This window comes from Temnothorax nylanderi, unplaced genomic scaffold (assembly GCF_030848795.1).
Source record: "Temnothorax nylanderi isolate EJ_2023f unplaced genomic scaffold, tnyl_v1.0 TNYL_tig0147_pilon, whole genome shotgun sequence".
Lineage (NCBI taxonomy): Eukaryota > Metazoa > Arthropoda > Insecta > Hymenoptera > Formicidae > Temnothorax > Temnothorax nylanderi.
Window position 1 is genome coordinate 250,882 of NW_027249209.1, and position 25,780 is coordinate 276,661.

At 34.4% G+C, this 25,780-nt stretch overlaps 2 protein-coding genes and 1 long non-coding RNA gene across 5 annotated transcripts; 1 reads left to right on the forward strand and 2 right to left on the reverse strand.

Moving 5' to 3' along the window:
* Positions 1-11,323: 11,323 nt before the first annotated feature.
* On the reverse strand, positions 11,324-12,901 carry Eth (ecdysis triggering hormone). Its single transcript, XM_071714831.1, has 5 exons — positions 12,737-12,901; positions 12,409-12,596; positions 12,207-12,288; positions 12,031-12,124; positions 11,324-11,767 (listed from the first exon to the last, which is right to left on the reverse strand). The coding sequence occupies exons 1-5, from the start codon at positions 12,786-12,788 to the stop codon at positions 11,698-11,700; spliced, it is 486 nt and encodes a 161-aa protein (XP_071570932.1). The 5' UTR covers positions 12,789-12,901; the 3' UTR covers positions 11,324-11,697.
* Positions 12,902-17,191: 4,290 nt separating this feature from the next.
* On the reverse strand, positions 17,192-25,475 carry LOC139777417 (uncharacterized). 3 transcript variants are annotated; one of them, XM_071714838.1, is made up of 3 exons: positions 21,113-21,318; positions 20,289-20,705; positions 19,979-20,206 (listed from the first exon to the last, which is right to left on the reverse strand). In XM_071714838.1, exons 2-3 carry the CDS (start codon positions 20,703-20,705, stop codon positions 20,093-20,095), a joined length of 531 nt encoding a protein of 176 aa, XP_071570939.1. In that variant the 5' UTR covers positions 21,113-21,318; the 3' UTR covers positions 19,979-20,092. The 3 variants fall into 3 exon arrangements, with proteins under 3 accessions (XP_071570938.1, XP_071570937.1, XP_071570939.1); XM_071714837.1 differs by lacking the exon at positions 21,113-21,318 and adding an exon at positions 25,221-25,475 and having other exon boundaries at positions 17,192-20,705; XM_071714836.1 differs by having other exon boundaries at positions 17,192-20,705; positions 21,113-21,306.
* On the forward strand, positions 20,652-25,007 carry LOC139777419 (uncharacterized). Its single transcript, XR_011719352.1, has 3 exons — positions 20,652-20,826; positions 21,829-21,922; positions 24,109-25,007. It is a non-coding gene; the product is annotated as an uncharacterized lncRNA (long non-coding RNA).
* Positions 25,476-25,780: the final 305 nt, after the last annotated feature.

Sequence of the window (25,780 nt, forward strand, 5' to 3'; positions counted from 1 at the left end):
AGCTTTGCGTAAAAATAAAATATTATCGCGTTTTACATTATAATTAACATATTCGCCTATATTGACAATGTAATATGCGAAAACGAATAAGTACAACTATTTTTTTTAACAGTTGCACCTTTTAGACACGTATAAGTTTCCGATATAAATAGGACTGTGCAGTGCTGTGATGTTTATAATGCGAATATAATTATACAATTCATCTTATAACATGTTTAAACATCTTAAGCCTATGTAACCCTAATTATACTAGAAACTTGTTACGCGGTAATCAATGTACTTAATTGCAGGAACACTCTTACGCGCAATTCGCTTGTATCATATAATCAGATGGTGCTGACTTCTCACGATATGATTGATTATAGTTCATATAACTGCAAAAGATTCAAGACTCTTCTGCGTTTCCATGCAGTTTCGATCGCTTAATCGTTATAGATATTTTATAAGTTGGACACAACAATATATAGTATACTCATAAAATAAAGTATTTAAAAATCCTAGGACTTAAAAGCTAGAACATCTCAATTTTTAATTATGTAATTCGAGAACATATCCATCCTAGCACATCAGTCATGTTGCAATAAATTCTCCCTTAAATGAATATGTGGCTTCAAGGTCGCATAATTCAATGAGTTCCATCTGTATTATTTTTTAACGCGGGCGCGCTGTCTACAATAAAAACTTCCGACCTATAGAATTAACGAGCCTAAAGTGTATCCAACGGAGGATTAGCAATCCGTCGATGGCAGCGAAGGGTGGGCATGGACGAGACACGAGAGGAGAACACGACGCCCACGGCTACGAGTCGCTTTACCGAGAAGTAGAGAGCTCGGGTATAGAGCCAAAGAATTTCCCGCGAGGCTCGCGTGTCCCGGATTTCAGAGGATGGGGGCCCCCGTGCATCCTCGAGCATCTTCGATCTCCTCGGAAGAAGACTCCTTCGGGGGGTTGACTAGTCCGGCTAGGATACATCCAGGATCACGCGAACCCCCTCCGGCGCTAACTGGCTAGCACGGAAACATCGGCTCGCAGATCTTTTGCGCTCGAGTTACAAGCCTAGAATACAGGCGAACACAGACTCGTTGTTGACGTCGTAAAAGTATATACGTATATTGTATAATAATTTAAAGACATCCAGGGTGTTTCTGTTTTTATTAATAGCGCAGTTTATAGGTTTTTGCCAAAGATGATAATATTAATTATTCTTTAGTATACATTTTTATCATATTCTTATAGTTAATATTGGTATTTTGTAAGAAAATTACATTTTGTAAAAAATTTAATTCTATTCTAATAATTGAAAAAAAATATTGTAATTCTTTAAGTATTATGTTTTCGTATATCTATACATCTGTACGGTGCTCATGGCGTACCACTTGCATCGTGTCCACCTGAATGGATGATCCAACTTTCGACGTACAGGCACAGGTAGCTGCGGGGACCGTCAAAAGTTGTCATAAACTACCGCGAAAGGAAGCACCGCGCGGCAAATAATGACGGCGCGATACAAGCGAGTCCCTTAACGAGCGAGTAATCGATCCCTGAGATAGGATCGCGGGGTACTACGTGATGATCCCGAATGGATTTAGCACCCAATAAAAATGTGTAAATATTTGATGCAAAAAAAACGTGTCTCTCCCTTTCTCCACTTCTCCCTTTCACCTCGAGATCCGGGGCCACCCTTGACGGGGATCTGAACCACCATCGCGCGGGTCAACCGGTCTCCGATTCTTCGCGGCGGCCCATCTTTGTAGTACGACCTATCCTCGTTTGTGAAACAAGCCGGCTTTACAGGTAAGCGAGACAAAGACCCCGTGTAGCTTGGTGATGGGTATTTAGGGATTCGGTTATAATTGCTTTCGAGGTTTCCGAGCCGGTGATATCCCGTGTTCGAGTCCGCTCCACGCCGCTGTCCACGCGGCTTCGTTACGCTTGTTCGGCAAAGATGAATCGTCGTTACCGAATAGAATATACAAAGAGGCTGTCAGGTAGGATATGCGAAGAAAGAAACTTGCAGATATCGTATACTTAAATGCTATTTTAATCATTTAAGATACTTATGTATCAAATTTATTACGTGATTTTTAACATAATTCTCCTCTCTAAAATTCTTATATAATTAAATGATTTGCGACTATATTGATATAACACTCGATTTTTGAGAATCTCTTATTTCTTTTTCTCTTTATTTTTAAAGTATCTTTAATGCGCAAATAGGATTGCTATCACACATTCTTATTAGTAAGGCATATTTATAAGGAAATAAAATTTTCTTGCCATAGAGAAATTGTGATAGAATCGTAACAATATAGTTTACAGTCGAATAATTTAAATGTAATGTTTTTAGTTGTGATTTTTTTCATAAAGAATGTCAATACAATAATATAGATGATTGATACTGTTGCTCCGAATTTTATTAAACTGAAATTTTTGGTCACAGTCCGTTTATTTTGAAGGTAGTCAAGTATTACAAACTAGCTTAATTTTCATAGTCCTGATTTACCTCTTATGAAACGTAGTACCTACCTTGTTTCCTTTTTCGAGCGCCAGGCGCCAATGTTTCACGCCTCCTCAACGGCTATATCGTTCGTCTTTTTTCATTCCTTTAGTTATAGTAGACCGTAATCACCTATTCTTTGTATTTTTGTGAACATCGTAGCTTCATTTTATAAAACAATTGTGAAAAGATTTATAACATAAAAAATAATTTTATCGTTTAGTCACATTTTCGCAGAATATTAATAAATAAAAATCAAAGTGCAGGAAATAAGTATAACATTCTCTTGCTAGATACGTGAAAATATTTTACAATCAAACTTTTATCAGCTTTTAATTTCAAGTCTACCAATATTGATTATTTCTGTGTTTCGACGGTTTCGACATAGACTTACATTAAAATACGTTAAAGTACGTTAAAATAAATATGTTCGGCTTTATGGATCGATACGCGTTTAGTGTTGGCGTTAAAATACGTATCACGAAACCGGCCGGCCGAAGTATCGGACACTATGTTAATAAAAATATCGCGCTGGTGAAGCAAATTATCTTTCTTAATATATAGCCTCGCATTGGTTTACTGTCTTCGCCCGCGTTCTCCTTTTCTCTCTCCCGTTTGGCACTCGTTTGAGCCGAGCCTTTCTCTCTCTCTTTCTTTTTCCTCACCTCACCTATCCACTTCGGTGCAAGTCATTCCAGAATAATTTATAACCCGAAGGATCGGCTAAACGGACCGACTAACTTAACTAAATGCCGTGCTAATTTCATTTAACGCCCGTGCCTATGTCTCGTATGCCGGCCACGAGGGAGTTGTTTATCGAGTAGTCCGTGTACCTGTGTGGGCCCAGTCACCTCTTTCGCACTGACTGCTATTTACGTTTCGATCAGTAGTTCTATATAGGTACCATGACATTTTCTTTATTTTTACCTCTTTCTTAACAAGGCACAGATAATATCTTTTTCACGTAGCTGAACATTTACACTTTTACTTTGACGCTCGATAAATATAATATATTTAAATATTTTAAACATTTAATTAATATTTTTTATTTCAATGCAACTTAACAAAAAGTTCAATTTTGTGATACAATCGGTTATATCGAGACAATCACCTATCACTTATGAGATTTGCTTATTTAGCAAAGTGCTTCAAAGCAGTCAAACTTTTCTTTTTAACATCCATTTGGCTAAAAAAACCCACCGTTGGCGTGAAGCTAGTACTCTCGAGGTCTACAATCTCTTCATTTTTTCTTGGGCGGGTCTTTCGCGGAGACTTAATGCCACTTCTCACGACAAGCGGGAGGAAAAAAGGCGCAGCCGATAGTTCCTTTCGCCACAGCAATGAAAACTGATTCAATGGCCTCGTTAATGTATAGTTTTATCGATTTGGGCCCAGCATAAATTCCGTGAGACGATGTCTTTTTTCTTCTTTTCCTTTAAAGAAACATCAAAAACGTGCGATTTGACACCTAGATGCGCTTCAGGGAAATTACGACACTATATACCTCTCAAAGAGTCAGTGATATTAAGAGATTAGTTCGGCTACCGCTCCATTCTCCAAAGAATTTATGAATCGATCAATGGGGCGATTATTTTAACGATAATGACTTGTGTTTAGGAAATACAGATATTTTGGCGTTTTATGATTCCTTTTAAGCAGGGGTGATTTATTATTCCAGAAAAGAGCTAAAGGAATGGAACAAGAAGAAAATTCATGGCCTGTAATTTTTATATTGAATTAAAAAATAAAACAATAATTTAATTACTTTATATATAAAAATAAAAAAATAATATTTAACTAAAAATTGAACTAGCTTTCTGAGTAGTGGTTTAAATTGAATCCAAAGGAAGACGAACTTTCTCACTGAAAATCCGAAATTGATGGCATAAATCGACAGTAAACTCTAAGAGGATCCCAACGCTAAATTGCCCCACCGCCCTCTTCGAAATAATCACTCTTGAGAAAAGGGACCGACTTTCGAAGACTCTTCCTTTTTTTTTCCCTCGAAGGAAACGTCATCTTCGGAGCCGTTTCCTGTCGACGACTAATGCGCCGAGTCAGGCGCCGCGTTGCTTTCTTCCATTCATGTTTTTCACGGGACGATTAATTGCCAGCGCTTGATAATATCAGTACGGTAGCGTCCTTTTGCTGCTACTCATTCTCAAGGCCATCTCTAGAACTTAAAAAAAAACAGCTGCGAAGAAAGAGCAAGAAAATTGGAAGGACAGAAAAATTAAAAACTTTTTTTATTTTTTACGAAAATTATAAGAATATTAAAAAGAAACAAATTATGATATATTATTTTTAGAGTAAATTTTTTTTGTCTTATAGAGTTTAAATATTTCATTATTTTACAAAATATTATATATTCTTATGACTTGTATATATAAATATTATAAACGTAAAGTAACTTATGTGAAAGCATTTCTACCAGAATATGAATCTATATTATTTGATTATCACGGATTTTATAATATTCAAACATTGTCACACCATAGGGAAGAGAACGATGGTGCATTCACGTTTTGATAAAAGTATATAAACGGCACAAGTACTGATAATGAGAGAACAAGATCGGCCGTACCAACAGTAGCAAGGATAGCTTTCGACTCCGTTGCAACTAACTGAGAAGGCTTTATCTCAGCGAGGTGGATAAAGGACGGTGATTGCTTCTTTTCCTTTTTTTCGTTCTCTCATCGAGTTTCTGCCCCTCCCCCCTTTCTCTCTCACTCCCCCTCTCTTTCTCTCCTCACAGGACGTCGCGCATCTCCGCCGTCATTACACGGCATGACAAGGCGCCTCTGTTCCTGCTCCTCAACTTCTCGCCACTTTTTCTGCTCCCTATTCTCGCACCATCTCTTCACACGCTTCTGGACGCGTTACGCCGATGAGAAGACAACAGCCGAGACGCACAATGATTGTCGCGGATGACGCCTTGTATACGAAACGGCGACCTTCCGACCTTCCTTGCGCATCTCCATTGTTGGAGTCAATCGATGAACCGCTAGTCGAGAGAATCAAACTATTCGGACACGTCTGCCTGATCCTCTCGAGATGTTGATGCTGTACACGTTTCGATCCCTATATTTCTACATTTGATCTTCTAGCAGAGTTAGATACGCGATTACGTAGATAAGACTAAAGCTTACAATTAGACGTAATAATTTTAATAAAATTTAGAGTTCTTTTATTACAAAATTATATTGGATACTTTGTAAGAAGTACTTATTCTAGGACATCTTGCAGTTTATATCTTTTCGGTATCTATAATAATCAGTTGATCGAATTATCATGAGAATTAATCCTGGACAGTTGTCCCTTATCAGCGCATAAATTACAAATCGAGGATCATGTCGTGCGGTTGAATCAGCCTCGACTTTCGTGGAAGTCTATCCGAGAGGAAGTCGACACGGCAGGTCCTGCACAGGTTTACGAGGTCCACACTTGTGCACTAATTGATCCGCGGCTGCCCGTCTGTTCTACCTGCGTGGATGAGAGGGCGGCACGCGGACGAAGGGACGGACAAACGGATACACGCAGGAGTGGAAGCCCGAGTCTACGGCCGAAGCCAAGTACCAGGAACTGGGTCCTGGCTGGCTGGCTGGCTGGCTGGCAACATACGACCACGTAGAGCGATTATGTGCTTTAGAAGAGGCGCCAGTTTCTCTCCCATCCTTTTCCCCTCCCTTTTTCTTGTAGTTTTCTCGTATTCTCAATTCCAGGATTTCGGCGGAAATAAAATCGCTTTCATTCAAAGACGATTGAGACTGATGAAGTTTCAAATTGACGTTTGCTACGTGATCTAACGATGAATAGATCTGGAAATCTTTCCGTCCGTTCGTATACGTAGGTATATTAAATTGCAGGAAACTTAGTATCTTTATAATTAGATCTTTCGTCACTTTGTCAAATTAGATTACATAATAATAAATCGACATCCAGTCTTACTAGATACAGCGAATGGTTGCTGAAAGTGCTACGATCAAAAGTTACTGCAAGCAGAACGTTTCCGCCGCGTCGGCGTCGCCGCGGTTTCTGCGCGTGGCAGCCAGCTTTTTTCTTTGTTCCTCCATCGGCATCCGGAGGAACAGGTGAGATGGAAGAAACGGGAAGGAAATAGAGAATAAGGGAAAATACAGAGATAAAGAGAAAGAGAGACGGAAACCCGCGGGTCGGCAAACGCCAACAAGTTGGCTGTAATAGGCCGCCCTGATCGGACGGTGGTCTCTCTCTCTCTCTCTCTCTCTCTCTCTCTCTCTCCTCTCCTCTCTCTTTCTCTTTCTCGCGAAGCCACGGGTCGAGGAGAGCGAATCCGTTGCATGCCACAAATTGGCTCAAATATTTACGCAATTGGCATGATAACCGCATTACGTGATTATGTACGGTTGTTGCGCGCGATCCCGATGCTCACCCTCTCGTCCCATCATCAGCACCCTCCGCCACCTCTCTCCTCTCCTCCGTGTCTCTCGCGGCCCACCTCCACCTCCTCCATGACCTCCCGTATAAACGGCAAATCAGGGTTATTAAACGACCGCTCGCGGGACACGCATTGTTCGCGCTGGCCATGCAACTTCCGCCTCGAAGACCTTCCTGCTAGCTTCGCCCCTTGCTCCGCACCGTTTTTCCGCCAGCGCGGCAGCGCTCGGCTTCTGGCAAACACTATTTTTCTGCACACGTAGACCGCCCGTGCTGCAATGTTCTTTTCAAAGACACAGTCGATTGTCGGGATCATGTTTGGAATATACGTCATTACAACAATTCAGACAGGGAGAGGATAAAATTCTTTGAGTATCAAGTTAAGACGTAAACTTGAAAGTTTATATTAAAGTACTGATCTATAGTCGTTTATTTAAAAAAAATAATATTCTAATTATTGATAAAAGTTAATTTATTGCTTACTGTGAACAATTAATAAATAATTCTTAGTAATTACATTTTATTGTAATACGTAAATTAACTTCCTATTGATTAATAATACTGTTTCTTGCTCAAAATTAACATTTTACACTTTGCAACAATAGATTGTCTCTACAAATACGATTATGTGACGGGATGAGAGAGTAGCTGCAACATTCGCTCGCCACCTATAACGATTGCGCTTTTAACGTGTCATTTTCATTCCCGAACGGTGCAAAACATCAAGGCCGAAATGTAATAATCGTTCATTTGAATAGATTACTAAATACGACTGGGAAAATACCTACTCACGCAACATTGTACAGACTGCTGATCGGGCTAAAGTCGACGATGACTTGTATGAAAATTATGACGTGGCATTTTTTATTTCGCAAAAAGGTACGATCAAATAGTGCACATATTAACGATGCGTTCACATTATATTATAATCATGAAGATATATGTAAATACCGGTTGCAAAACTAGATCTAAAGACTAAAGTATATTCAATGGTACTGAAAAAAAATAGCTAAAATTATGGTATTAATAACCAAGACAAATTAAATACAAATTTGTATTTAACGAAATACAATTATTAATGGGAATAAATTGCTTGATTGCAATTCGTCGAAAACATTTATTTGCAGCGAGGTCCAAGTTGTAACCGGCAGATTTTCACGAAAACCTTTGCAAGAGAACACCATGAAAGCTACCAATACCTCACACCCCTATCATCCCCGCCAAGCATGGCGGCTGCCTCTAGGCTAAGTTTTGCTCGGCGATTTCGCTTCGGCGGTCGCTTCTTCGAAAATACAGTTACTTCGGCCGTCGATCTAGCGTCGATCCGTTACGTAACACTCCATGGAAACGTTCGCTCGTGTTGGCTCGGGTCGGCACGGAGCGCGAGTTACGTGCGGTTTCCGTAAATTGCTATGTGCGAACCCGGGCTGATCCGCGTCGCGCACGATGTACATACTCGTGTCGACGTGACGGCGTTGATATCCTCGAGATGCGATTCCGCGAAAAAAAGCATCCCTCGCGCTCAAGTCAGCACGCCGCGCCGCGCCGCGGGGGAAAGCGATTGCGGAAAAATCGCCTCACGGAAACCGCACGTGGCCGAGGAAAGCGGCGGCAGAGAAAACGACGTTTCGTGCACGTGCGAATTATGCATCGCGCACGATTATTATGCAAAAAGTGCCGGGGAAAAATCGGGAACGCGTAAGGATGTTCCGTCGAAGGGATCGTACTCGCGGTCTCGCGAACAGGTACATTCGCCGCGCAATAAGTAATTAAATAATGCGCATAATAATTATTTGGAAAGTTCGCGTCGATATGTGGTAGCAGTTTTAAGAGATATCGATGCGCACAGCTTTTAATTGCAATCTGGCCGAGAGGGATTATTTTGAGAATTATATATCCATTATATATAATAAGCTAATTATTGCTATATTGAGTAATGCTCCATCGTGTGGCGAGAAATATCAATGCAAAGGTCATCGCGTTCAGGAATTCATTTTTCCAACATTTTTTATTAATTGTTGCTGTCTTCGTGGAAAATGAAATGATTCTGATATGTGCAAGTTGTATAAATTGATAAAATTTTCTTCAGAAAGAAGCTATGCTCTAAAGATAAACTGCATCTTTTTACAACTAAGTAACTACTACCTGTAGATAATCGAACCTGTACTTGTATCAAATCACAAAACTACTGACTAAGAGCTATACTTATCTTAAAAAGTAAATAGCAGAGCTATATATATTCAGTTATATTTAACTAAAAAAGCGACGCTATAAGATATACTTATATCCCTTACATTCGAAACTTCTTTTAGTTCATTGATCTATATATAGAAGTTGATTTATATAACACAAAGAAAAATCTATGAATGTTAATACACAGTTTAATCATTGAAGATGTACAGAAGAAATAAGTTATAAAAAATATGTGGCGGATTAAGAAGAAAGATTCTTTCTTCTCGATAATCATGTCGAGATTTAGGTCACCATGGTAAGAGAGTAACACTTCGCGGTTACCGCATAATGAATTAAAATTACTGGTTGCGGCGGCGGGACTTAAACACAAAGCATCGTTTTAAAGGTAAGAATTATTGTAATTACAACAATTTATTGTTACGGGGTATAGTCAATGGCGCAGAATTCATACGTTCAATGGATCGATGGCGCTACCTAGCGATGTCTTCCTCAGATGTCAAAGTCAAATGGTCTAACTGGCGACATCTTGGGCTTCAACGTGGGACACTCTACGTTTGCATTTCTACATCGATCTTTTATTTTAAATAAAAAATATATTTTAATGTCATGAATTATAAACAAATAATTGCAATATAGATATAAAAATTTTACAAATGTGCGATAAATTTAAATAACCCCTTCCAAAGTAAAATAACTTTTTTTTAAAATAAATTGAATAAAAAAATGTATTTAAATATCAAATTATAAACAAATAATTGCATTATTTATATTTACGTCTTATGCGATATTATCATCTAGTTTATTTTAAATAAAACAAAAAAATGTCGAAATGTGAAAGACTAATTGCCAAGATTTAAATGTAAAAGTTAAAAAGATATACTTAGACATTAAATTTTATAAATTTGCAATAAATTTAAACAACTCCTTCTAAAGCAAAATAACTTTATTTTAAATAAGTAGAATGCGCTAAAAATGATGAACGTTTTCAAAAGAGTTTTTCTGGTCTGAGGCTGAAGCTATTACTCTTCACATGATACAAGAATCGCAAGGAGTTTTATCGACGGCGGAACGTTTATCTAGTGCGAGCTGATACATAAGACAATCCTTATCCAGTCCACCCACGCTCGAATATCTCATGTACAAGAAATGATCATATGTCCATAAGATTTTGTTCTCTTATTATGATAAGTGCTTTTACCTCATACAAGGCCTGAGCTGTCTTTAATAAGAAACGATCGTGATGACCGGAGGCGACCACGTGTTCATTACGTACTAACTATATTTTGTCTATAGATCGCCTACCACTTTCCTATTTATCTGTATCTGTCGTTGCGTATCGCTCGTCAGCATCTCATATACATTAAATGATGCCTCGCGGTGTTACGTGCTGTGTCTCGAAGCTGTTTATCGGGAAATACGGAATTGGGCATTTACGTCTTGCATATACAGCTGTCGATCTCCGTGCTTTCCTTTACCAAACGTTACTACATCGGTCTTCAGTTGCTACATACGCATTTTCGCTAATGTTATCTGGTATTGTTATTTGTCGCCTAACGACTGACGCAAAGGTGAGGGATTGGCGTATGTAATTTTAGCGAACAACTGTCGCACGAGTCGCACGAGAATCGAAAAAGCTGGTTTCTTATAAGTATCGGTTTGATTATACCGGCAATTTTTCATAAGTCGTTAAAATTACAGATGCCCGTTTAAACACAGTGTATTGGATTAAGCGAAATATACAGAAGAAGGGAACGGCGCGGGCGAAAAGTTATTTTCTCTGCAATTTTTGCAACCTGTTTCTATTGTTAGTCTTTAATTTTGAGGTAAGTATATATTATTGTATCAGCACGTTGCAAGCATCTTTTCCTTTATTTCTTTTTAGAATTAATTTATCATACTTTATTTTTTAATTAATAATCCTTTATTTATAATTAATTATGATAAATAAAGTGCATGTAGAAACAGTAGTTGCAATCGTAAAACTTATATAAAGATCAATCTTAATGTGGTGTAAATTTTATTGTTTAAGCAATTTATAAAATTAAAAATATTAATTATGTACGAAGTAAAATGTTTTTTCGCACGCGATATGTTAGTGATGCGTAAAATAATACATAAAACATGATTTACATATGCTAGAAATTAATCTTAGTAAAAAAATTTGTATTACATGAAACTTCTTGAACTCAGGAATAGTAGGAATAAGAGAAAATGAAATAAAATTTTTCAGATTTTATTGTCTTCGGATAAATATTTGAACATTGATGAACAGTCAGTAAAATTGTTTGATTATGTACATTATTAAGAATCTGCATTCTAACAATTACTATATTTCCTACGAATTGTCAAATTTTGCTAATACATTGTACATTGTACACTGTTAGGATATATATAATAACTTAGTTTAAAAGATTTTGATTAATTATTTATTGGGATCTCCAAATTCGACGCGAAAAAATTGAAGAAAGATGAAAGCGAAATCACTTTATATTTGTGTACTTATTATTTTTAATTACTTCCCGTCACCATATATAACAGCAAAAGCCGTATAACATTTAGCGTTCCCAAAGAGATAAAGAATTTCTGAGTTTTTATTTTGCTTGCTTGGTTGCTGGTTCAGCTTCGGTTCTTTTCTTTCTCTGCCACACTTCATTCTCGATACTTAAATTAATTAAGTAATTATTAATTGTCTACATAATATCAGATGTTATTAAAAACATGTTAAAATAATTATATAAAACAATTTGTAAGACTATGTTTCTAATAATTATCTCAATTTCATATAAATAAGTGTATAAATATGTTTTAATATATATGAAGAAATATTTCATACATTTTAATAAATTGTAGTATTTTTTTAAGTGTTAAGTTATATTAATGAGAAAAATTAAACGTTTTTTATAATACGGCTTCGTAAAACTTACTCATCGCCATCCCTCGAATATCCAGCCAATGTCCGCCACAATTCTTTTGGACCTTCAATCGCTAGAGGAAAGTTCTGCCAGGTAAATTCCTCAACTGACAATAAAAACAAGACTAGGTTAATCGTAGGATTATTTGATTACACATATATGGAAAAGTATATTAACGAATTTCTAACCTTTCGGAGAATAATCTATACGCCTTTTAGTTAAACCGGAGTAAGTTTCCTGTTCGTCTTGTAGCGATAGAGGATTAATTGACTTGAAAAATGCAATTTAGAAATTATTTAAAATAATTATTACATAAACAAAATTTCCAAAATATATACAATAATACAAGAGGCTTTTAATAATTATGTTAATTCAAATAATTATAGATACCTGTTGATTGCTTCTACCAATTCGAGGTATATGCTTCTCAGCTTTGTAAAAGAAATCTTCGAATCGTCCGCTTCTGCCGACTCTAGGCAGCGTTGGTATCTTTGCGATTTTTAAGAAGAATGCTGGTACTTCCTCCGCCATTGTGATATTTTGACAGATCAACAATGTGGCAGCTCCAACAAGCAAAGCTGAGCAAGCGTTGCATAAAAAATAATGTTGAACATTTAAATAGACAAGGCATTACTCCTATGATACATTAAATAAGCATTAAACATACATCATCCTTGTAAATTTATACAACAATACGTAATGATGCTAATTAGCTTACCATTAAAGAAGACACCTCCGATACGTTGAGTACAAGCCCTCTGCAGCATCATTTCGAGAGAGTCGCGGTTAAGTACCTGTAATGAGTTAAGCGCAATTCAGTCTTCGAGAGCAACTTCACCCTTTGAGCAGCACATCACACCCGGCTATACGTCGTCAGAATCGATCGCGACAATTATTTCCGTGAGTGAATATGCGCCAATCGACGTGGCATTCTCGATCGCGGCCGACGCGCAAGTGACTGCCATAGAAACCTGCCGATTCCCGCGGGAAGGATGCGAGTCACGCGGGTGTTCGGCGAGCACTGAGCGAATTTTCGCGTACATACGGCTTCTTCCATTATCGCGAAGAGTGGACCGGAGTGCTCGAGGATTGTGGGCGAAGGAGAATCGACGGAAAAGTTTGCACGTCGTGAAACCCCATCGCATTTGAATCACGCCGACTGTTTGTCCACGTCCGCGTAACACGCGCAGGAATATTCAGCTGCGCACCCGCGCGAGTAAAATGCATTTCGTAGAATTGATGTGTCGTAGGACGTTACGGGAAATGTTTGACGTACCGTTACGCTATTGCATGGGTAAAAGTAAATAAAGAATCTCCGAAATCACAAGTGCGTGATCGATAACGCCTTCGGTGCGGAATTGAGAGTTCTATACGTGGATATAAATTAAATCTTTTCGAAGCAACTAAAAATTAAACAATGAAACAATCCCGATCTTGAATATAATTTCTTAAAAATAATGGTTTTAATTAATATGTAATAATAGTTGTTTTAGTTACGAATTACGAATAAGAATGTTTATTTTAACCGCAGCTGCCGAACTACTTGCTTTAAAATTCCATAAAGAGCACATATTATATTCAAAGATATGGCATTTGCTCTTCTATCTCAAAACCATAAAGATATTGGTTATTCTGATTTAATGTCACGGAGATTTAATGTTGAAAACTGCGGATCTTTTGTAAAAGCCAGAATTCAATAAAAGATAGACTCTGATCGAATAATAACGAGTAATATCCTTACCTGAAGGTAAACTGAATGCAATGAGCTTAATTCTATCAGGCTTAGCGTATTTATACTCGATTAAAGAGCAATTAAATATTTAGTTCATGTACACCATGTCAACTAACACCAATCTTTGTCTTTAACTGTATCGAGAATAAATTTCTCGGTTGGCCTTTGTCGGCGGAAGATTTATCGTCCTCAATGAAGTACTTTACTTAATCTGACATAAATTCTTGATACAATTTCTACACTGCGTTTTTAATATACAATGTATATATCGATTTACCGACGCAGAGAATATGATTATTTATTAATTTTACTACCACAAAATAAAATCTAATATTGTAAGAGCAAAATTATTTTATTAACACGATTTTATTACTATACAATGGAATGTTTGCAAGTAAAATATTTATGTTTAAATATAAAGTATCTTACATGTATATAAAATGATAAAATTAAATATATGACAATACTTTTGCGGTTGCTCCGTATTGCACGTTTTTTCGGCCGTAGACAATAGACTGTAACCCTTATCCCGGCAGGTGAATGGCACGTGCTTTCCATATCAAACTGCTTCTAATCTACATGTACTGAGTTTCAATGAACTTTTATTATTATTCAAATTACTTAAATTATTTAAATTGAACGTTCTGTCAAATACACGCTTTACTATTTTAAACATTCTAGTCGATAATTTCTTTATTACATAATAATTGTTTAAAAAATTGTCCACTGGTATTACTATGTAATAATTAAAGTAAAAATTAAAACGGATACTATTAGTCAACACTCTTATGTAATAAACGTGAGAGGTAGAAGGAGAGAATAATTAAAATAATATTAATTAGCTCCTGAAATCATAATACTTTATTTGAGATATTTCTGATAAACAAGGCTAGATCGCGGAAGCTTAAATCATTTTAATTACAATATTGTTTAGATATAAATTACGATTAGATATGACACATAATGTAATGATTATTGATAGGAAACAATGTGTGACGAATTTTCAAGCGCATGATTGCGAGTTTACTTTACAGGAGTTCAGTTAATTACATTGTTTCATGGATCGATCAGTCGGCGAGAATCGTAGATTATCTCGGTCGGTTTTTCATCTTCAGTTGGATTCTTGATGATTCAGCCAAGCGGTGCAGGTTTCGCTGGCGACCTCGCAAATAGCTGACAGAGCGCGGCTGGTAACTTCGTAGTCTGAAAAGAAATACAATTTATTGATTACTTTGAGAAATAATGGAAAATGAATCTGACAAGAATTGATTATGCCGCAAAGAAGTTTTATAAACTGCAGTCATTTCTAAACAAAAGATATTCTAAGAATAGCAAAATTCTTCAAATAAATTTTAACGTCAAAGATTATACAGTATATCAAATAAAAGTTTGAGGAACGAGAACAACGTAACTAACAGATACGATGTGTTTCAGATAATTTTTACAAAATAATATACTATATAATAAAATTATATTTAGTTAATTGATATTCTGATATAAGATAATCCATATCTAACAGGTGGAGTTAATTTTACTTATTTGTATAAATATACATAAGCTTTAAAATTAATTTTTACTTTTTATAAAATTAAATCTTTTTTGAAAAGTATTCCACAAAGATAACGTAAAACTTGTACTTACCAGTCACAGTGTTAGATCGTTTGCCGAATATACTACCATTGAAGGGTGGTTTTTTGTAGGCGGCATTTGCGCCGATGACGAAAGCTACCATGATAACAGCGAGAGCCAAGATAAGGCGAATGGAAACCATGTCGGCGCGTTGATCTATTTTCGTCTAAGACAGAAAGTACAGAATTTGTTGATTATTTGATTATAACGCGCGATATAAACTTTTATAATTATTGTCTCATTTTGTTTACTGTCATAAAATAAATTATTATCAATCTTGTAATAATTGTTGATAAGCGATAATAAATTTTAAAGAAGTTTGCAGTAAATAAATTTTAATATAAAACGAAGAAAGCTTACTCTCTTTTGCGCGAACGAAAAGAACGTGCTTGATTCTTAGAAGATTGTTGGTCACCGAATGTTACGAGCGGCGCAAAAGCTGCGAGCTTTTATACTCGGGGAAACGATTCGAAGACAAATGTCTCTATCAAACGCAGTCGACCTACATTATTTGCAAGTAACGTCACGGGTTCGTCCAAGGGTATTGATTTGTCGCGAAATATCAAAATTCGTAATAACTGGCGATGACCAGCTTTGTGTTTAAGAATATATCACATAAAGCCGCTGTATAAAATTGAGATGTTATTGGAATTTGAAATATTTTGGTATGTGAAAGGCTAGATGATTCATGCAAAAGTTTACGAAATTTTATATACAGAAAAAAAGTACATAATGTGGGCACAAGGAACACATATTATATATACATGTACATATTTTTTTAAATTATTGCAATTAAAAGTATGTGATGTTTTTACCTGAATAAACGGGGTGTGTCCGAGAGATGGATGGTACTCGACTGATGCTTCTTCGGTGGTTGAATCGGCTTTTATATAAGAGTAGCCTATGCTATAGGGATGTAGTGTGTGAAGAAGATAATAAGCTATCAGAAAATGTGTAATGTAATTGAAGACCATCCTGATTGACATTTACTTCGGGGAAATAAAGATTGCTTCGATCGTATCATGTAGAGATATAGACCGTGTATCGAAAATCGTAATAAAATCACAGTTTAATAAATATAATCTATTATTAATCTAGTATTAATCTTAATCACAGTTTAAAATTAATATCTATTTAATTTTTATTTAATTTTTTATCAAAACGCTTGACTATAAAGTACATTACTATAACAGATCCAAATTTTATTATTTTATTGTAAGGCATTAAAAATGTAAAAAATATGTTAAGCTAAAGGAATAAGGAAGTACAAAGTATTTTTTATTGCGTACTGTTTAAACAATTATTTGAAAATTATCTATTAAAAAAAATTATTGATAAGTAGAGTAAGTAGTTAGATAAATACCTGTTTTTCCTTTAAATTTTTTTATTTTTTTTTAAATATTACTATTGAGGGAAATTAAAATAGTTATATCAACAATAGAGAGATATATCTATTGTTGATATATCTTTTCTCAGAGTCTAATCCGAAATTCCTAAAATCCGACTTACCCTTCGTCACCGACAAAGACATATTACTCTTCGTTATCGACAAGGTACTATTACTTTCCCTGAGTACTTCCATCACTGTAGTCGATAAAAGACTTCGCTATACTTTCAGCCTATGATACATCAATCAATGCTTTCAAAACATTTTCGAAATTTTTTAAAAAAGATTATTTTTTAAATGTTAATAACATTGCAAATTGTTACGTTATCATTGTTTGCTTAAATCACTTAAATTTTTATTTAAAAAGTAATAATACTAAAATAATAACAAAATTTTTAGAATTTTTGTTGCTATACATATAAATATCGTTTTTATTATTAATTTATTATTATATGACTGAGCATATAATATACATCAAACTTTTGCAATATTTTTATACATAATTCACAATCTCGGCATAAGTAGTATAAATATAATTAAAAAGATTATAATTTAAAAGGAGCAACTGACCGCATATTTCGATACATGATAAAGCTCTTTAAGTAATTACTTTATTTAGTTTGCACAAATCTTTTAAGATAATAACGTTTTGCTTGTTATATTGTTATATTACATGTTATATATAGTTACAATGAGCGATTGGTATAGATTATATATAATTAGTAAATAGATAAATACACATGTGTGTGTGTGAAATTCGATTAATGTTATATCTCTTATGTTATTATCATGCATATGTAATAGAATAATATGAATATTTATATTAATATAATTAATGTACATACAACCAAGTAATTATATAAATAATTACATATACATTAATGTAAGGTAATAAATTATTAGAGCCAATTAATCACGCTCTCGACGATCGACCGATTTCCAAGTACATTTATATATTATATGTACATAATTAAATTACAATTCTTTCTCTAGGCACTCAACAAGTAACTCTCTGTTGCATTACTCTTCATCTTGCTCTCTTGTAAATGCAGATATAATGTATTAAAAAATTTACAGAGTGTCGAAGAACGTGCGTGTGTTTATCGATTGATAACCGAGAGCGTGATACGATTGAAAATACATCGTATAGGCATACTAGAGTCTACGTCTTATTGTCGCGTCACAACTTTTTCTTCTCAATTCGGCATGGTAAACAAACACGCCACCGATTGCTCGCTGTACGTTCGAAATACAACGGTTATTTCACAAGATTACTAAGTTTTTCGATCGGAAGCGATCGATGACGTATTGATGCCGGACAAGACTTATCGCACTAAACGAGTAAACTATTTGCGTTTTATCATTATACATTTATCACTTATCGTAATATCATATAAAGCGGTCGCTCTATCGCCGAAGAATAATAATTCGACTACAAAGTGGAAGACATGGATTTTGTTTCGTTATAGCTTATTTACTTATTTAACATACTCTGTCGTATAAAAATTATTAGTTCGCTTTAGGTAAACTATAATTAGCGCGAGAATGCACGTGCATATCGTGCGCGCATATAAATAGAATTTATTGCATAATACACATATCACACATCGATGTCCTGTTCACACGTCGCAAGTTTTTGGATTTTCGAATATTTATTATGTCTCAAGATACATAATATAATTAATTTACCTTAATGAAAAATATCAATTTTATAATAAAGTTTTACCGAATATTTATTTCTTACTATTTAGCAAAGATTATCTATTGGTGAACAATTATCTATTTTTTATTTATGATTATCGATTAGAGAAAGATTACCAGTTAGGATACTTTTAAAACAAAAGTATGTGCGAGACATGAAATATATACCAAAACATATTTTTGTTTAAGTTATATATATTAAACGCATGCTAAAAGGTTCAATGTCTCGATCATAGGATGTAATATTGTGAAAGAGTAATAATATTTCTTTCAAATGTATTATTATTTTCATTTTTAATTAATGTTTCTTAACATGTTATAAAAGTAAATAAATCGAATAAAACGTTTAATTATACATATTCATTATGATCATGTTTTGTCGCATAACCAGATTTCTTTCTTTTTTTCAGAAAAGTACATATTATCTGAAATACTATTGAAGAATTGTGTAAAATTCCGTCGTTGTGCTATCTCAACCGAAAAAGAACATATAACGCAACCGTATGAACTGGACCTGTGTAGAACTCTCTTAAGCCTAAAGCGATTACAATGTTAAACATTAAGTGGAAAAGCTTATCATTATATTATAATCATTAACTTAATATTTCGTAATTATATTATTGTAATTATATTAATACACATCAAGTTTTGCCATTAATTTTCCCAGAATGTTTCCTGTAATAATTTATTTTGCTTTTATATGTTCCTTTAAACGTTTTATTCCGATTTTATCTACTATAACTGATTATACGGGAATGGGAATAAAAATAGATAAATATACATAAATACATATAAAAATATAAATACACATAAAAGAAAGAAGAATACAAATCGCATATATAAAATGTACATGTATATATTAAAAATAGGAAAATACAAATCTGTTTATAAATCTGTTTATAAATGGCACAATGTGTGGAATGGCAAACTGATATTTTTATATAGCGCCCGAATTATTACAATCTAACAATAATATTATGTAATTAGAATTATCGCGTATCATAAAGTATTACGATGGATAACAATTTGTTAGTTACCAAATAATAATTTGTTAATTTCTCTTACGTATTAGAATTATTATTATACATTGAATTGCCGAGACAAAAATCAATTTGAACAACAAAAGTAGAAAAGAGAATCATACATGCTTCAGATTATTTTTCTTTTACGGTCTCTTTGATTACGGTGAGAAATGCTTTTAGCACAACGGATCGACCATGTATTATCGATTAATCTATGAGATATATAAATTCATGCCCTTCCACGCGAATTCTCTCCTACCTGTTATTATTTTATTCACGTATCTGTTTTATGTAACTCTGGATATAACTTTGGATTATCACATCCACATCTTGAGTTTTTTTTGTTTGTTTTGCAGATGACTTTGCAAAAACTGTCAAGGGCATCTTCGATGATCGTCGATTCTTGTTCATCTGCAGTACGGAGCTTTTCTTCTTTTTCTGGGGGGCGTAATTTCTTTTCCTCGGCCTTTTTCGAGAAATCATCTTCTAAGTTCTTTATTTCCAATGGTTCTTTTAGTTCTTCTGTATCCGGGAGAGTAGAATCGACCTTTCGTGTCAGTCCTGACCACGCCGGTGGCAGATTCGAAGAGGTGTCCTCCTCAGTTATGTCAGCTTGATCATCTGGCTCAACCACCTCTTTAATTTCTCGTTTCTCTCGTTCTGGTTCCGCGGTGGTAGCGTTCGCTCCAGCTTTCTTACACTTTTCGTACAGCGTTCCTGAATTCACATCAACATCGTTGAACAGCTCGTTATGGATATCGCATAGGACGATGGTATCGAGAGGTGAAGAGAGAATTACACTCAAGATATCGCTCGCCAGCTCCTTTACCAAAAAGTTGAGCCTCCAACTTTCGTGAAGCCGCATAGTGTTCGGACTCAAAGGTGATAAAGCTTCACAATTACATCCTAAATTCGCTTGAAGAGACCCTCTCAGAGCAAAGCAGTAAATTTCCGAGGTAATTGACACGTCTGGATTGCACAGTTTCAAGCAGTGACTGGCAATAACCAACGCCTGGTGCTCGTCGCTGTTAGACTGGAGCTTGCAGTTTACCTTGGGATATCGGGGAAATAGCACCGGATCCCGCTCTCGCTCGGATTCAGTCTCTGCCCCGGGGTTGCAAAGCAGGGCGCAAGCGTCAACCACGAGAGGCCTTGGCACGCTCGTGGCGCGGCCCACCAACGCCAACAGGAACACCCAACAGAGCGTAGGCGTCATCTGAAAATGATGGCTAATCAATATTCTGAAGGGGTGCGGAGCCCCGCGTTCCGATGCCGGCTTATTGGGAGGGATGTATGGCTAAGGAGGAATTTCTGGAGTCTGACCGCGCTCCCGCACAGTATGTATCCGAGAGAGTCAGAATGGGATTCGGTAGCCGCTGTATGTATAGGATAAACGAGGTTGGAGATGGTCGGAACTATTGTGAGATCCTAAATGATGTAATAAATGTTTGCGGAATATTGAACGCGTCCGATTTCAGTATCGCATTAATTTAAGAATTGCTTATCTTGATCTCGAAAATCCGACAAATCGTGACGAAAGGTTTATTTTATTTGTTTAAAATCTCAAATTGTTATAAAAATATCTTTGAAACGGAATAAAATTTAATAGCGCCTTCTACTCACTTTCAATTGTGAAAAAAACGATCGATCCAATTTCCGCACTCTTTCTCACAGTAGAATTTTATTAGAAAGTTTAGAAATAAATATCTGGTGTTAAGATGAATATCGATATCCTTTTCGGCTTGAGGAATTCGTTGAAAGTGACTTCGATCCACAGAGAGACACACGTACATCGACGTCCAAAATACAAATATCTATTTCGGTACAGAACTGATGGCTTTTATAGCTTTAGTGCGAAGCAGGGCCGATCTTAGCATTGGTAGTGCCTAGCGCACATTGATATTCCCCGCTCTTTCCCCATATCAAATGCTGCTAATATTCTTTAATTAGCAAGAATTTCAAGTATGATGTTAGAAAAGAATAATCTTGACATTTCATAAAGTAATAAAGGTATCATTACTTTGAGATATATTTTATATCACACTAAGAGCTTTTTTTATTTTTATGTATATCTTTATATAAGTAATAAAGTTGAGTTCTTATATTTAAAATGGCATTATTTTGAACGATTTTGTTTGAGATTTTAATAATGAATGCAGTACATTCTTCCGAAACTATGTCGTTAATATTTTCAATAATGAAATTTATAGAAAACTGTAAGAATCTTCATGAAAATTTGGATTATGAACAGTTCTTAGATTATGCGATAAAGCTTCGTGTAACTATAGGCTTAATAATATTTTCTGAAGTAATACAATTACTAGTTTTTCTTCTTTCAGTTGGGAAAAATTTCAATTTGGCATTCCGAGCTTGGCGCCCCGAATTCGGCTCCCATTACAGAAGTATTATTCGCACAGACCTAAAACCGTTGCCGTAAGTCACCTTACTTAATCATAACAAGCTGTTCATAGCTCGCCAAACGAAAGAAACGTCGGTAGGTTGTGCCGAGCCAAATAGAGCCAGAATCGTTAGTACATGAATATTTTAATGACAATTTAAATTATAATCGTAAGAACGAAGAAATTATTTGTGACATTAATGATTTTTGAGATAATAATTGCAACAGTACCGAATATTTTAATCCATTTTATATATTCTTTCCAATAATTAAATTATAAAATTGCAGAAATATGTTTTAAAGAAAATTTTATCATACTCGTATTATTATTTTTAGAAAATATAATTCTAAATGAGTCTTTTGAAGAAGAAAATTATTATACAAAGAAATATTCACTCAATAACAGTTGGTTGAGACTGTAAATAGGTTTTTCTGTAATTACAGAGATTTGATAACGGCTCAAAGAAGCCGTTGTAATTCCTCTATATATAAAGGAAATAATGATATTTGTATCTTTCAAACGCTGCTAAAAACAGAACTCTTCGATGTAGACAAAAGTATTTATAACTTTATAAGAAAATCACTCAAAAAGAAAGTTAAATTAGTAAATTAATTAAATTAATCAGTAAATAATAAAAATTATCAACCACTATTTGAACTAAATAAGTTTTTGCTAATCACTGCTTATAATACATTCATAACTTTGCCGCCGTATATCTCATTCTATTATAAATTGAGTATAAATTGAATAATAAATTTAATTATTTGAAATATATTTTACACCAAAATACACATACATCTTTGCGAGATTTTATAAGTAATCTTAAAGGCAATTTTATATTTTATCTCGTTAATTGTATTGTTATATTATATAATAAATTTTCAAACGTACAATAAATTGCGAAACTAACTTATTTTAATTTAAATACGTTATTCACAAAAAGAGAACACGCTCGCTTTGATTTAATCATTTGAAAATTAAACAAGAAACTTATGCTGATTTGAGACACCGGTTTGTCGGTTAAATTACTTGAGATCGCACACAAAGACTATACATATTATAGTAATGATATGTATAGTCTGCGATCAAATAATACAGTTTATCAAATAATACAATTAACTTATATAAAGTTTTATCACTTGCATTTAATTATTTTCAGTTAGTACAAAACGTTTTATAACCCAACACCGAGATTATAAATAATAATTATAATAAAAAGATTTTTATATATTAATACAGACCCCTATAAGAAATTAAAAATCTGTAATTTTTTGTATGAGATTTGATTGATTAATTTCTGTATATTCTCTTATATTTAACTTCATCTCAAATTTATACTTTAAATACAATGAAGAGACATTCATAACATGCGAAATTCTAAATATTTACAAGTCACTCGGCATTGTACCTTAGAGGAAACGTTAGAGAAACGTTTGAATTCTATGAGATTTAATTTTCATTACTTTCTATAAATTAATATAATTCTCATTATTTTTTAAATTTTAAATTGTGTAACTGTTTGATTAAGTTTTCAAAATGTAATAGAGAAAACATTTTATAAGTTTAGTATTAATTTTCGAGAAAGTTGTTAAAGAGAGATTGAATAACTTAACAGATAATACGTACAAATTAATTAAAACTGCAGATTTAAAAGCAAAGACAAGCGATTTAAATATTTTACTAGAAATAAAAGTATTTTGATAAAATTTAAAAAAATTATGCTTCTTTAATCGAGCACACAGGTGTGTATTCTATATTATATAAAATAAAATTTTCTACGATACAGTATTGTAGAACGTAACACTGTATTGTAGAAAATTTGTTTTTTACAGGAAAAATAGATTAAAAATAGATAAATTACTAATAAACAAACGATCTTTGTATTTAAATTACGTAAATTAAATAAAGTAAATTTCACGTAAATTTTCTAATAAGAATTAAGAGAAGGATATTTAGTCTTATTGCACAATGCAAAAATCTTAATTTATTATGTTGCCAGTTATTCTTTGCTTTATTTCTTGCTTCTCATATTTAATATGTTTATATAAATTCTTATCTTTTAATAATACCGTAATTAGTTTGCAAATTTATAAGTAAATATTTATAAAATTAAATGTGTGACATGCAATTGTGTTATATATCCTAAGATTTACATATAAAAAATGCAAAAAGTTATGTAAGCGGTAATTAATCATAAAATAACAATTTAATTTTTGACAGGAAATAAATCCTGGTACTTGTATAAAACACCGATAATTAATTATCAAGTAAGTACTGGAACATATTTTCTAAAATCTAATAAAAATACATACCAAAATTTATTTACTCTCAAGTATCAAAAATATATTAATAATAAAAATATATTTAATATCGCTCTACAGAAGAAATAAAAGGAAAATAACGTAGAATTACCATAGTAAAATAATGTCGACAAGTTTTTAATGGTAATAGGTATGTGTTTAGACAAATCCTTTCCCGAACGCTACACGGAATGTCAATTTAATCTAAAGTTTTCCAAAAGATGAAGAACGGAAAGGAAGATCGTCAGTATCTTCGTGGCCTGAGTTGTTCGTGCGGCTACTCTCTTCTAAGAGCGGATGGTGGATGCTGGGATCGATGCTGTCCGACTGCGTGGTTCCATTAAATCGGCGACCTACTCCTCTCCCTGCCAACCATGGTAAAATAACTTGGAACTTCTCTTAAAACAGTCACCTCGAGTTGATAGTTGCTGCTCGTAGAAACTTCGTGCTAAAGCTTTTCACGCGACGATAATGCCCGTTCTTGCTGATACGTCATGACAACCGAGTCGATGAGCAACAGCATTGTTTCAGGACATAAGCACTGTCTTCCATCAACGGCTGGTGAGAATTCATATACACGGCTATTTAATTGAAATCCGATTTAATAATGATAATGTCACAGTTCAGTAGGATTAATTTTATAAGTATTACAATCGGACGCGGTAATGCAATCTGTTAAATTGGACATATTGACCTTTAGTTGAATTATTTATTATTTTTTAAAGAGTTTATATATATAGAAGATTAAAAAATTTTATTTTAATAAACGTAAATTATAAAGACTAATGGAGTAAATTCATTATTATAATTATTATTAGAATTAATTTGGGACAAGCCATCATTTAATTACGTTACTTAATTCAGATTTATAGTAATTACATTTAGTGGTAATACGTGTTTTATCGTTATTCCTACATTCATATCGTATTATATCAAAGGAAAAGAATTATCAGTACAGTGCAATTATTACAAAACAATCAAAATAAAATATTAATATAAAATTTCACATGTAACAATGGATTTTTCACATACATTTTACATATCCTCCAAATAGAAAAATGTTACACAGAACAATTTGTTTCGATACTCGTACAAGTCTCGATTTCAATTTTGTCCGTCGTTCACAACTCGAAACATTGACACGGCATTGCAGGAATAGTAAGTTCTCGTGGGTCGTGTTACATCAGTTGCGCACATTGAGGATTTACACGCCTACACGCAAAATATACCGACGTCAATGAGAGAGGTACGCGCGGTATACTAGCTACGATCCTGGCCCTTTCTGGGTCTCGTCCTGTCCTCCACCTACAACGAAGGACGGAGGACGGTATTGATTAAATTCACCGACGGCCATTTTGTCCCGGCGTTCTATTGGCTGACGTCCATTTTGTCCTTTCCACCCCCAGCCCCTTCGGTGTAACCATAATCGTTTCTTCCTCTTCTAGTATAGTTGTCTCTGTTTACCTACCTGTTCACGTTCTTCAGCCCAGATCCACCCTCGTTGTCGATGGAAGACGACGCAGGCGTCGCGACATTTTCCACGGAAGAAATCGGACCATCAGCAATTAGATTCTTCTATAGTAACTCGTTTC

Bases quoted from the DNA above. Each gene is read 5' to 3' on its own strand.
- Eth (XM_071714831.1), bottom strand. From the start codon at position 12,788: ATGATGCTGCAGAGGGCTTGTACTCAACGTATCGGAGGTGTCTTCTTT. The intron at 12,289-12,408 runs GTATCTATAATT...GCATTTTTCAAG, and splicing joins TTGGTAGAAGCAATCAACAG to TCAATTAATCCTCTATCGCT. The intron at 12,125-12,206 runs GTTAGAAATTCG...TTTTATTGTCAG, and splicing joins TATAGATTATTCTCCGAAAG to TTGAGGAATTTACCTGGCAG.
- LOC139777417 (XM_071714837.1), bottom strand. From the start codon at position 20,705: ATGACGCCTACGCTCTGTTGGGTGTTCCTGTTGGCGTTGGTGGGCCGC.